This window comes from Elephantulus edwardii, unplaced genomic scaffold (assembly GCF_000299155.1).
Source record: "Elephantulus edwardii isolate Elephantulus edwardi_28Jun2011 unplaced genomic scaffold, EleEdw1.0 scaffold00156, whole genome shotgun sequence".
In the NCBI taxonomy this organism is placed as follows: domain Eukaryota; kingdom Metazoa; phylum Chordata; class Mammalia; order Macroscelidea; family Macroscelididae; genus Elephantulus; species Elephantulus edwardii.
Window position 1 is genome coordinate 893,877 of NW_006399906.1, and position 14,639 is coordinate 908,515.

At 37.6% G+C, this 14,639-nt stretch overlaps 1 protein-coding gene across 1 annotated transcript in view; it reads right to left on the reverse strand.

Moving 5' to 3' along the window:
* LOC102866788 (tyrosine-protein kinase Fer-like) overlaps positions 1 to 14,639 on the reverse strand; it is a 575,672-nt gene that overhangs the window by 440,733 nt on the left and 120,300 nt on the right. Inside the window, exon 7 of the mRNA XM_006895050.1 lies at positions 12,183 to 12,305. Coding sequence (XP_006895112.1) covers positions 12,183 to 12,305 — 123 coding nt within the window. The remainder of the gene's footprint in view (positions 1 to 12,182; positions 12,306 to 14,639) is intronic.

Consider the following 14,639-nt stretch of genomic DNA (forward strand, 5'->3'; position numbering starts at 1 on the left):
GGATTGGTGGAAGATCTATCAACAATCTGTGAGAAGGACATCATGCTTGGGAGGGTGGAGGGCAGGCGCAGGATTGATTCGGTGACTTGGGCAATCGGGATGAGTGTGTCAATGAGACTGGCACAGGACAGAGCAGAGTTTAGAGCTGTCGTACAAAGGGTTGCTATGAGTCACAAGTGACTCGATGGCACATCACAACAACAACAACAACCTCTAAAAGAGAAGGCATGAACCAAATGAAGGGAATGTGATGAGAGGGTATTGAGAGGAAGATATTCCAGCAGAGATACAAAAGTGTGTTAGGAGAGAGAGAAATATGGAAGCAAATACAAAAGATAGAAGAGGCCAGTGATTGAAACAAAATAGGGGAAACATAGTAAGAATCTGAAGAAGACACTGAGCATTATAAGCTATGTTGTTAGTTTCTAGTGCCTCTCATAAAAGATATAATAGAGAAAAGAGAGAATAGAGTAGACCTAAGTGTTTCCTTGATATCGAACACCTTGGATATTGGGATTATTTCAAGCACCTTAAGTGAAAAGAGTGATTAATGTGCCTAAACTAGCTGTATAGGAACTGTGGTGACTTAATCCATAGAGTTGTGCAGCTAACCCACTTCTGCTGGTTCAAAATAACCAGTTGTTCTGTGTTAGAAAGAGGAGTAATCTCCTCCTTTGTGGTTTACAGCTTCTGAAATACATGTGAGGTCAGCTATAAGTCAGTTCTGACTTGATGACAATGAACTTAGTTGTCTGAAACTGACAAACAAAGTGGTTTGCAGGGCCCATCTGCAATCCTTCTGAGAGTCTAGAGTGTTGGTAATGCCAGGCAGAGGTTGTTTGTGACATTGTCATTGTTGTTGCTGTTGTTGTTGTTAAGTATCAGTCAACTCTGAAGATAAAAATAGTGCCAACTTCTGCAACATCCTCCCAATCTCCACTATATTAAAACCCACTATTGCAATCAATGAGTCAAAATACCTCCCGGAGGGTTTTTGTCTCTTCTCTGACCCACCACATTTGCAAACATGATATCATTTTGCAGTGAGTTTCTCGTGCACAAAGTGTAAGAGTTGAAGCTACAAAATGTTTACTTCTGAGTGCCCTGGCTTCATCTAAGACAGATGTGTTTGTTCTTTTGGCAGTCCAAAAAGTATACTCAATAACCTTTGCCAAAATAGGAATTCAAAGTCTTTCATTGTTCTTCAATCTTCCTTATTCAGTTTCCAACTTTCATAAGGATAAGAAATAAAAATATCATCATTTGGATGAGGTACATCTTAATCTTTAAACTGATATCTTTATTCTTTAGCACTTTAAAAGAGGTCTTTGATAATATTTCAGCCCAGTACAATATGTCTTTTGATTCTTGACTGCTGCTTCCATGGGAGTCAATTCAAGGTCCAAGTAAAATACTTGTTAACTTCAATCTTTTGTACATTTATCATAAGAAAGGAACTTCTGGTGCAGTGGTGAGGATTTTTGTTTCCTTGGTCATCTTAAGGAAGTGTTTCAAAGCCTCTTTGCTTTCAACTAACAAGCATAATGGAGGCTATTGATGAATTTTCCTCCAATCCTGAAGCCAGATTCTTTATATAGACTACTTTCTCAAAAGAGCTGCTCAGAATACAAGCAGACTTAAGTATGAAGAAGAAAAGATATAATCCTGATACACACCTTTCTTGATTTTAAACCATTCAGTATTTTCTGTTTAGACAGTTCAGACAACTGTTGATCAGTTTTCACAGGAGCACTATTAAATGTTCTGAGATTTCCATTCTTCCCAATGTTGTTCATAAAGTTGACAAAGTGAAAGGCTTTTATATAATAAGTTAATATCGCACAGTAAACATTTTACAGGTGTTCTCTGCATTCAGCTAAGAACTACCTGACATCAGCAATGATATTTTTCATTACTGAATCTTCTCTGAATACAGATTGCATTCCTGGCAGTTTCCTGTTAGTGTATTCATTGTTTCACTTGTTTGTGGGGTTTTTTAGCACTCTTTAGCAAGATTTTGCTTGTCTATTAATCTCAATGATATTGTTCAATTATTTCTCAATACTCTTGGATCATTTTAAGAAAAGGGGAGGAGGGCACAAATAAGGATCTCTTCTAGTTGATTAGCCACAAGCTATTTTCCTAATTTCTTGGCATAGATCAGTGAGCATATGGTGGCCTGCATTTGTTTGCTGCAATACTTCAAATGTTATTCTATCAGTTCCTGAGGCCAATGTTTTAGCCTCAAGCACAGCTTGTAATTCTTCATTTAGGACAACTGGCCCCTAGTAATCAGCTACTTTCTAAAATGTTTCCCTGTCAGCTACTTTTTTGGTATAGTAACTCTTTATTTCTTATTTTGATACTCGTGTCATTAAATACTTTCCCATAAAATCACTTCTTTCAGTTTGCAAAATATAGAGTATTCTTTCCTTTCAGCTTTTTACCTCCAGGTCACTGCAGTTTTATAGAATATATTCTCCTCTGTTTTCTTTAGCTGTCCTTTAAAATCTTTCAACTTTCCTTATTCCTTCTTTGCACTCCAGTCTATGTCCAAGAGAAAGTCCCAGGCTGTATTAACAGGTCTTATGTGTAAATATATCTCTTCTACTCAGTTGGCTAGGGAGTTGTTGGCACAACCTGTTGAGTACTCCCATTTGTTGAAATATGTCACGCTGTCAATTCCTGGGCCCTTGTGTTTGTTGTTTTGGGGTTCTGTTTTGTCATATTTTTCTGCCAACTCCTTCAGAGAAGCCTGAACTTGTTCCTTCATCACAATTGCCTCTTGACCACATAGGTTTTGTTTTGTTTTTTTTGTTTGGTTTGTTTAATTAAACTATTCTGGGTCAGCCAATTCTTTTTGGTACAAAGATTCTCTTTTAATACTCCTGGATCGTTTAATATTCTGCCTATAGCATCCTTAAATACTGCAATGCAAGGCTTGAGTTTGTTCTTCAGTTCACTCAGCTTAAGAAATTCTGAGCGAGTTTGGCCCTTTTGATTTTTTTTACTCCAGCTCTTTGCAAATTTCATTATAATATTTTGCTTTCTCCTCCTGTGCTACCCTTTAAATCTTCTGTACAGCTACTTCTTGATTTCTTCTCTTTGCTTTGGCGTCTCAACATTCTAGTTCAATGATTCAGAGTATCTTCTTGTTTTATAATTGTTTACAGAAAAGTTGGATTTTCATTCATTCATTGTTGCACCTTTCTCTCCAAACCCCCCAGTTCACTTAAACATATTAGCCATTGTTCCATAATTTCCTTCTTCCCACTTTCCTCTCCCTTAGTTCATTTTGCTATGCATCTCTTATTATGACCAGCTGTCATATAAATAATGCCTAATCATATATGACTTATAAAGGTCCTATCCTTCATCTATTCCATTATGTTCATTATGTATCCCTTCTTTTCTTAATTTCCTCCCAAATCCCCATGTCAGACCTGTTTTAAAATAGTGATGTCACACAGTATTTATACTTTTGTGACTGAAATGTTTCATTTAGCATAATGTCCTCTAGGGTTACCCATGTTGTATAATATTTTATGAGTTCCTTGTTTTCAGCGCTGCATAGTACTCCATTATGTGACTAAAGCATAGTTTTTCTATCCATTCATTCAGCTGGCCCAGTGGGCAGAAAGCGATGCTACCAAGCCAAAGGTGAGTGACTTTTAATCCGCAGCCCTCGGGCCTCTCTTTCACTGCTTTCATTCAAACATTCCTCTAGGTCATATAGTCCTGGTGTGTCCACTTGCTGTGCAGCGGTAACTTGTACTTGCTGTGAGGCTGAACACTGTGACACTGATGTGTCAAATGTGTTAATGGTCGGTTACCCAATGTGGACAGAGTGGGCTGGAGCTCCCCCGATTAAAACAAGCTTGGAAGGAGGAGAGGCATCCACTTCCGTAATAGCTTGCCTCCGGAAACCCTATGAAACTGGAGAGAGGATGAAAGACACCCAAGCGTTGAGGACTCTCCTTCACAGGGTCTCTATGAATCACCTGCGACTCGACAGCACTTAACAATAACAACAACATTTGTTGAAGCACCTTAGGTTGCTTCCATGTCTCTGCTGTAGTGAATAACTCAGCAATAAACATGGGTGTCCATATGTCTGTTTGAGTGACAGCTTTGATTCTTTACGGTATATTTCCAGTAGTGGAATTGCTGGGTCAAATGGTAATTTTATTTATACCTTTTTAAGAAAGTGTCATACTGCCTTTCACAATGGCTGCATCAATTTACACTCCTGCCAGCAATGAATAAGAGTTCCAATCTTTTCACAACCTCACCAATATTTGCTGTTTGCTATTCTACTGAACTTTGCTATTGTTACAGGGGTGAGCTAATATCTCACAGTTTTTATCTGCATCTCTCTGAGAGCTAGGGATTTTGGATTATTTCTTTATGTACTGTTTGCCATCTGAATGCCTTCTTTGGTGAAGTGTCTACTCAGATCCTGTGCCATATTAACACTGGGCTGTATACATTTTTCTTGTTGAGGTGCTGGAGTATTCTATAAATTTTAGATAGAAGTTCTTTATCAGATATGTCAATACCAAATATTTTCCCCAGTCTATGGCTTTCCTTTTTATGCTGTTGAAGAAATTTTTTTATAAGTCCTATTCATCTATTTTATTCTCTGCTAGTTGTAGGTTTTTCAGGATGCTTGGAAAACTGTTCATATTGAGAATTAGGACTTCTAGAGTTCTTCCAAGCTATTTTCTGATGACCCTTATAGACCATGGTTTTACTCTAAAGTCCTTGATCCACTTTGAGGTGGATTTTGTGTATCATGAGAGATTTGCTTGAGTTTTGTAGAGAAGATCTTCCAATTTGCCAACACAATTTGTTAAAGAGACTTTTGTTTCCCCACTAGTGGAAGAAGGAGTGACATCTACTTCCTAAATAACATGCCTTATGAAACTCTATGAACTCTGGGAAATGTCGATAGTTGCAGAGGGGCTTAAGGTCTTTTGTTCATAGGGCCACTATGAGTCATTCTCGACTTGAAGGCAATCAACAACAACACAACAGTGGTACAGCACTCTTGTCAATATGCTGTATCGAGGTAACCTACAATTGCAGTGATACTGAACATTGTGCCATTGGGGTGTCAAATGACACAATGGTTACCCATTGTGGGGATTGTTTGGTGGAGCTCCCAGATTAAGACAGGTTTGGAAGCACGAGTGGCATCCACTTCCTAAACAACATTCTTCCAGAAACTCTATGAACTTTGAAAATGTCAACAGTTATAGAAAGGTTTCAGGCTTTTTGTTCATAGGGTTGCTATGAGTTGTGCTCAACTCAAAGGCAATCAACAACAACTGATTTCATCTTATAAAAAAAAATCAGTTGATCATAGGTAGATAAGCTGATTTCTGGGTTCTCAATTCAATTCCACTGATCTATCACTGTCACTGTACTAGTACCATGCTGTCTTGATCACCATGGCTGTATAGTAGAATTTGAGAAAAGGGAATGAGATGCCTTCTACCTTGTTTCTCTTTTTGCTTTTTTATTGTGCTTTGCTTATTTGGGGTCTCTTTCCATTCCAGATGAAATTGGAAATTGTCCTTTCTGAAGAACAGAATTAGTATTTGTATCATAATTGCATTGAACTTGCAAATTATCTTTGGGAGAATTGTCATTTTCACAATATTGAGTCTTCCTAAAAAAGAACACGGACACGGTATATCCTTCCATTTCCCCAGGGTTTTGTTTTTGTTTTTTGTTTTTTCTTGAAGGAAAGTTTCATAATTTTCTTTGAATAGGTTTTTTGTATTTCTAGTTAGATTTACTCCCAAGTATTGACATGTTGGGTTAGAGAGTCAAGTGGCATTTTTTCTTATCTTTTGATATGTTTGCGTGTTGCTATAAACTGACCACAAATTACTGCTTTGGCAAGTAATGCTTTTGGTAAGTAATGTTTTAAGTGTCATTTTTTTTCCAAGAAACCTAGTTATTTCATTTTTTATTTCTTCTAGTACCTACTCATGTCAAAGTAGGGTGTTGTGCAGCTTCCATATGTATGGCTTTTTGCCTTTATCCTCTAGTTATTAATTTCTAATTTTGAAGAATTGTGGTCTGAGAAGATGCTTTCTATTATTATGTCTATGGTTTTTTAATTTGTTGATTCTTGCTGTGCGACCTAACATGTATCTATTCTGGAGAATGTTCCATGCACATTGAAGAAGGTATACTATGCTTGTGGGGGATGCATTTGCATATATATTTTTTACTGTGTGGTTTAATTATTCAGCATCTCTTTTGAGTTTCTTTCTGATAATTCTGTCTTTTCTTGAGAGTAGTGTATTGAAGTATACTACTTTCGTGGTGGTGTCTATTTCCCTTTCCAATTCTGATAACATTTGCTTTGCATATTTCGTAGCTCCATCATTTGGTGCACAGATATTTATTATGGTTATGTCCTCTTGTTTTACTGACTGTGTAAGCATTATATAATAACCTTTCTTGTCCTTAATGATGGGTTTTAGGCTGAAATCTATTTTATCAGAGATTAATACCACTATTTCTACTTTTTTCTGGTTGCCATTTGCTTGATGTATATTTTTTCTCTCTTATATTTTTAGTCTTCCTTCATATTCACTTTTCAGATGGGTCTCTTGTAGACAGCATATTGATCAGTTTTGGGGTTTTTTTATCCAGTCTGCTACTCTTTTTCTCTTCACTGGTGTATTTAAACCATTCACATTCAGTATAATTATTGAGAGACAAGTTTTAATTGCTATCAATTTGCTGACTTCTTTTCGGTGTTGTAGCTGGTTACTTTGGTCCATCTTGCTTTCTGTGGCATCTCTGTAAGAAGGACTTCACTCAGTATTTCCTGAAATGCTGGTCTTGTTTTAACAAACTTCCTTTTGTTTAATAAACTCCATTAGGTTCTGCTTTACTGAGAATTATCCAGATCTCTCCATTACATTTGGTGGGCAGTTGTGCTGGGTATAGTATTCTTGGTTGACAAGTATATTCTTTGAATGTTTGATATATGTCATTCCACTGTCTTCTTGCTCACAAGGTTTCTGCTGAGAAATAAGCACTTAATCTTTTGTTGTGGCGCTGAAGAATAGTCTTGAATGTACCATGGACCTCCAAGAAAACAAACAGGTCTAAGGGTGAAACCAAGTTTGTCCTTAGAGCCTAGGAGTCTGAAGTTCGATATTTTGGGCATGCTGCCAGAAGGGACCAATCCTTGGAGAAGAACATCATGCCTGCAACAAGTGGAGGGTCAGCATATGAGAGGAAAAACACAGATGAGTTGGCCTGAGACAGAGATTGGGGCAATGAGGGTAGGTTTGTTGAAGTCTATGAGAGTAGCTCAGGACAAGGCAGGATTCACAGCTGTTCTGTATTGGGTCACTATGAGTTGGGGGTGACTCAATGGCACATAACAACAACAACATGTGTGTGTGTGTATATATATATATATATATATGGACAATATTCTGTCATTGACAGCATTCTATTTCAGGATAGTTCTTAAAATATTCTTTCTGTCAATAAATGAGACACCATCCCTCTTCAATTTTTCATGGCTGGCATAATAGATCACATGATTGGTAGATTCAAAATGACCAATTTTAATCTATTTTAGTTCACTAATGTGTAGGATATTGATCTGTATGTGTTTTATTTCATTTTTAACAACTTACAATTTCCCTAGACTCCTATTTCATAAATTCCATGTTCCAATTATTAATGGATTTTTCAGCCACTATTTTTCATTTTTAGTCTTGCCACAACAGCAAATAAAAGATTTAGTGACCATTACACTCTTTCCACTTCATTACTGTAGCTTCTATAATCCTTTGATGAGACTGATCTTCCCCACTGAATGTCTTCCATCCTGAGGTCTAATCTTCTGGTACCTTATCAGGTAATGTTCTGCTGCTATTCACAGGGATTAATTTTTCAGTAATTTATTGCTAGTCATATTACTTAGTCGGTCTTAGTGTCTGTTGAAAGCTGTCGACCATAAGTGAGCCTGATGTCATTTGAAACACCAGTGGCACAAGACTTCCAACATCAATGCAAGATCCAAGTCATCACAGTATGTCAAAATGAAAGATGAGTGGTCTCTAGATCTAGATATTAATTCCCAATAAAGTCTCCAATGAATTTTCCTAGAAAGTAACATTTCACAAACTGTGGCTGCAATTAATTTTGGAGGAAAGGGTAATAGAGGAATCTGAGAGAGAAAAATGGCAACTTTTACATTGTTTCCTCCAAACTGACTTTTCATGAATCTTTCCCTTGGTTGATTTTGTCTGTACCCTTCCTTTGTAGTAAATGATGACAATACATATCAGATAAGGGACTTATATCAAGAATTTATGAAATACTTGAGCACCACAACAAGATAAAGGTAAATAATCCAGTAGAAAAATGGGCACAGGATATGAACAGGCACTTCACCGAAGACGACATTCAGATGGCTAACAAGCACATGAAGAAATGCTCAAAATCCCTAGCCCTAAGAGAGATGCAAATCAAAACAACTATGAGATATCATCTCACCCCAGTCAAAATAGCAAAATTTAACAGAACAGCAAGCAACAAATGCTGGCGAGGTTGTGGAGAAACTGGAACCCTTATTCACTCTTGGTGGGAGTGTAAAATGGTGCAACCCCTGTGGAAAGCAGTATGGCGCTTTCTCAAAAAGTTGCAAATAGAGATACCATTTGACCCAGCAATTCCACTACTGGGAATATACCCTGAAGAGACCATAGCTGACATCCAAGCAGATATATGCACACCCATGTTTATTGCAGCTTTGTTCACAATAGCAAGGAGTTGGAAACAACCTAAGTGCCCATCAACAAACGAATGGCTAGAGAAGCTGTGGTATATTCGCACAATGGAATACTATGCTGCATTAAAAAACAAGGAACTCATGCAATATTATTCAAAATGGTTGACTCTGGAGAACATTATGCTGAGTGAAATATCCCGGTCACAAAAGGACAAATATTACATGATACCACTGTTGTAGAATGGGACTGTCCTTGGGGTTGGGGTGAAACTGAGTAAGATGGGTTCAATAATGTATACTGCACTGAAACAGAGGAGGGAGAAAACTGTTTAAAAGAGATACATAACTAGGTATTTCTGTCACCACAGGAGTGTAGAGCGAGGGCTACATGGTGGAGGGGACCTGGGGGAGGGTTTGTAAAACAATGAAAGAATCTTTTCTTTTACTTTTCCATAATTTTTGACTCATGTACTTATAACTGATTAGTCAAATTTGTGTCTTCTAGGTTGCAACACCCCCATGATACATCTTCAAGGATATGAACATGTACGGCCAAGCACAATCAATAAGAGTGCATCTAAATTCCAAAATCAATCTCCATAATAGTCTATGTGTTTCCTACTGCCAAAGGGGCCCTTTAGAGTAGTGAGAGAAGATCTTTACCCTGAAACCCTTTTCAGCAGGAAGTAGCTAAGAGAATACGCCATCCCCTTTTCCTTATGACTCAGGGTGAAGTCTCTCTCAGGGAGGAGTGATAGGGAATGGCAAAGGACACACTGACAAAGAAGATTAATCAGAACTGGCTTTGACAAGCACTGTGGTATTTGGACAAGAACAAACTGGGAGGAGGGTAGAGAGAATAGTGCAACAATGAATGAATGGAAACCCAAAATCTCTGTAAATGTTTATGAAAATTAATAAAATATAATTACAGAAAAAAAAATTAAAATAAAAGTAGAAGGTTGAGTCCTAAAAACTCTCCTAGAGAATCATCTTTAGAGTGCTCTAGTGGCCTAGGCTCTGTTACACAATGTGCTGCCAACAAAAATTCGGCACTTCTCTAGTGGGTCAAATATATTTCTCAGTAAATTTAAACAAGATAGAAAACAACCACCAAATTAAAGCAGGAATAGAAGGGGAAAGTGAGATAATAGTAGTTTAGGCAAATTAGGTCCAGGAGCAGGAAATTCAGAAGAGAAATGTAAGTGCAAAATGTGAGTCTCCTTCACATAGAAATACAGGTTACTGATGGGAAATAGTTTAGAATCACATACTGAGTAGAGTATTGTTGTTAGCTGCCATTGAGTCAACTATAACTAAGAGCAACCCTGTGAAAAATGGATCTGAACCTTGCCACATCCTGTGCGCTCATCATCTCTGATACATGTAAGCCCATTATTACAAGTACTGTGCCCAGCTTTCTTTTATCATCCATCTTTCCAAGGATAATGTACTTTTTCCAAAGACCATCTCCTCCTAACAATATGCCCAAAATATGTGAGACAAAGTTTCACCATCCTTGCTGCCAAGAAGTACCCTGGCTGCACTTTATCCAAGACACATTTGTTCTTTTGACAAACCATGAGATATTCAGTACTTTTCTCCAACATCACAACTCAAAGGCAGGGATGATTTTTCTGTCACTCTTAGTCAATGTTCAACTTTAAGATGTAACCTAGAGGCTTCTTGCATTTTGCTGCCCACAGCTATAGGTTTTGATATACTTGCTGGATGCTTCAAAGAGAAGCTGACATATGACTGCTCTGAGACAAACCTTCCTGGATGGTTGAGGAAACTGGGGCTTCTTGAATTTGTGTTGTTGAACTAAAATGAGAACTTTTTTCTAATTAAGGAATTAAGTTTCGCTATTAATCTGCTTGGAACTACTGAACTAAACCTGAACTTCTCTTATGAGATATTCTTTGCATCTCTCACTCCCCAACTTATTTCCCTAATAAACTCCACTCTTGACACTACAACTGAGTTACACAACAAGTCTGTGTGTCAATAATGAATACTAAACCCAGTTATGGGTGGCGAAAGGTGCAAGAACATGGGGGTGGCATGTCTAACCTAGATCCGAGGTACATTTACCCTCTGCTCCTTGGGAGAAAGATGAGCAGTCTTCTCATGTAAAGATTTATAGTTTCTTAAAACCAATGGGGGGGGCGGTCACTGAACAGCAGTGCATTTGGTTTTAGAAGGGGGACAGGCTAAAAAAAGACATGCAGAAAAAGATAGACTTAAAATTAAAAAAAAAAAAAAACCCACAACAAAACAAAACAGGCTTTTAGTTCATTTTAGAAACAAGGAAAAAGATTCCATACAAATGTGGTTCATTCTCAATGTCTAATCACAGAAAACAAGGCTGTTGCCACCTAATGTTTCTAATCGTCCCTGTGATATAGAATAAGTCTATTCGTTAACTATAAAGTAAAAAAAAAAAAAATCACAATTTTGAAGGAAGAGAATAAATGAAGAGTTGGACAGAGAGTAATAGTAACTACTGCTCACTTAACACATTGCCATCAAGTCAGAATAACTCATGGCGAAATCTCCAGTGGGTTCTCAGAGACTGTAAATCACAGAGAAAGAGATTTCCCGTATTTCTCCTGTGGAGCCACTCTTGGATTTGAGCCACCTTCTTCTGGGTCAGTGGTGCAATTCTTTACCCACTAGGCCACCAGAACTAGACCAGAAAAACTCACATATCACAAATTTCTATAGTGTTTTGATAAATAAAGCCAGTTACTAATATAAAATTATAACAAATTCGATGCAGTCTAGCAAATTAGAGAACCCATATTTGTAACTACTACTGAAGAGGAAAATAATTTACCAAAGTCTGACCAGAAATTGTTAATTTTAAATCTGCAGAAGCAAAAGAAAATATAATGAAAGACATAGAAAGATAAAAGTAAAGTCAGAAGAATCAAGGAGATATTTATAGAATCCAAAATAAGCAAGACAATAGAAAGGCAAAAAGCACAGTACATTTCAGAGGGATTTGTAAGGGTGAAGCAGCTGATGATTTCATAATTTGTTTGTTCTCTTCCTTCAAACACAGAAATCAGTTTCTATATAATCAGTTGCTATGCTGTATTCTTAAGAAAGGGATGCACAGTAGGCCTGAGGATATAGATGAAAGAAAGTAAAGGCAGCTTTTAAAAAAGAATCTTCTTTTAGTATTTCTAAATTATTCAAACACTGACATCTTTTTAATAATTACACGTGAGCAATAAGAATCACTATTCTAAAGTCCTAGAAAGTAATGCAACTATAAAAGATTTTACACTTAAACTTTTTAAGTTGGCAAAATTTTAGACCACACAACACTACATAACTGAATTGTTCTGTAAAATGACATGTTAAACTTCCCTCCTACAAATTGTTTTGGTTTACTTACTCAGACTTCTTTTCATAAGCCTTAGAACATTCTTCAATCCTCTTCTCTAGCTCTAATACAGCCTCTTCTTTGTTTAAAAGCATCTGTTGTGTTTGCACAAGTTCTTCTTCTAAAGTTTTCAGCCTAAAAGAAACAGTTGCTTCATTATAAAAAATATGATCACTTCCTACTAACTTCACCAATAAAGTTATCTTGTATTACACAGTCCAAAACAGCATCCACAAGTAGTTTTATTAAATGTAAATGCTTTGCTGTCACATGATAACAAACTCAAAGCACCCTCCATAAGAGTTAGTGAGGCCGTAAATCACAGGGGAAGAGATTGTTCATATCATTCCTGTGGATCCACTGATAGATTCAAACAGTCACAGAGGTGTTGCCTTTGGGACAGCCACGTGACTTCCTGCAGGCTATCCTACCAGAGCTCCTTTTGTGTTGTATTATGTGTTGTAAAGCTGGAACTGATTCACAGCTGGCCCTCTGGTGAAAATTGCTCCAGTGGGCTTTCAGAGGCTGTAATTACACAGAAGGAGATCACACATCTTTCTCTTGTGGAACAGCTGGCAGATTTAAACAGTCTGCCTTCAGGATGGCAGTGCAACTCTTTAACACTAGGCCACCAAAGTCAATTTTATTTCATATTGGTTAATTTCACTGAAATTAACCAATATGAAATAAAATCTTTGGCTGCATCAGTTCACAGGAAGCTACAATGCTAACCCAAAGGCAGCACCTCTGACTGTATTCACTTGCAGTTCCATAGGAGAAAAATGGACAATCTCCCACGCACATTATAGCCTCCAGAAACCTCCTGGAAGATCACGTATGAGTTCCCACTCATCAGTTATGAGTTAGTTCCAAGTTGACAACAATGACAAAGAGTCACAATAACATAAATGTGAAAAATTATATTTCTTGGTTGTTTAAAACAACATATCAAGTGTTATAGTTAAAGGTATAGGTATAGGTGTAATGGACGGAGCATAAAAGAACATTTCAAATTCCTTTGGCAAAACTGGGTAACAGAGTATTTTGTCAAACAGAAGCAAATGTGAAAGCAAATAGAAAAAAACAGGAAAATAGAAATACATTAATGACTACTGTATCTAAGAAATTAATATCCTTGGTACCATCAGTCAGGAAATAAGGAAATGCACTACACTGGGAAAATCTGCAGTTAGGCACTCTTCCAAATTATTGAGGAATAATGAGGTCAGTTTGAGGACTAAGGAGCAATTAATTCAGGCCATAGTCTTTCTGATCACTTTTTATGGATCTGAGAGTGGTGTAATTAATACACGTGACAGAAAAAGAATTGACATCTTTGCACTGTCGTGTTGGAGAATGGCACTGAACATCCCAGGAATGGCCCAGAGAACAAACCATATGTCTTGGAGAGGATCCAGCCAGAGTGCTCTTTGAAGGCAAGAATGATGACATACTTTGGGCATGTTGTTGTTGTTGTTCTTATGTGCCATCATGTCATAACAACCGTATGTACAACAGCCCTGCTATGCTGCACCAATCTCACTGTCTCCGACACACCTATACCCATTACCCCAGCCACTGAATCAATCTACTTCACAGAGGGTCTTCCTTTCCTCTGCTGACCCTCTATCCTCCCAAGCATGACATCCTTTTCCAAGGATTGGTCCCTCTTTGCAACATGTCCAAAGTATGTCAGACAAAGCCTCAGAATCTTTGCCTCCAAGGAGCAGGCTGGTTTAAACCTCTCTAGGTTGAACCTATTCATTTTCTTAGCAGTTCATGGTATATTCAATATTCTTCTCCAACACCACAGCTCAAAGGCATCAATTCTACTTCTATCATCTCTATTCATTATCTAGCTCTCTGCAAAGACCATGGCCTGGATCAGACACACCTTAGTCTCCAGAGTGACATCATTGCTCTTCAGTACTTTGGAGAGATCCCTAACAGCAGATTTTCCCACAGCAATACGTCTTTTAATGTTCTGGCTGCTGATGCCAAGAGTGTTGACTATGAGGGCCTATTCCTTGGACAGGGATTTGATGTTGGGAAATGTGGAGGGTCAGGAAAGAAAAGAAAGACCCTCAACTAGGTAGACTGACATGGTTTCTAATGTAATGGGCTCCTGTATATCAGGAAGTGTGAGGACGGCACAGGATAAAACAAGGTTCAGATCTTTTGTTTATAGGGTCTCTATGAGTCATACATGACTAGATAACTCCTACCAAAAACAACATATCTCAGAGAAAATGTATCGTGAACAAACTATAATTTTTATTTTCCCATAAACATTCACGTGACTTTACAACTTTTTATCTGTGCTTTTTACCTGTCAAAGTGTTCAAGGTCACAGAAATCTACTTTCTCAGGAAGAATTTCAGTACAGTGACATCTAAATTCATACAAGTGTTCTCGTATGGAATGGGAAAAAGCCCCGAATAAGCAAAGCACTCCTTAAGAATAGAAGAA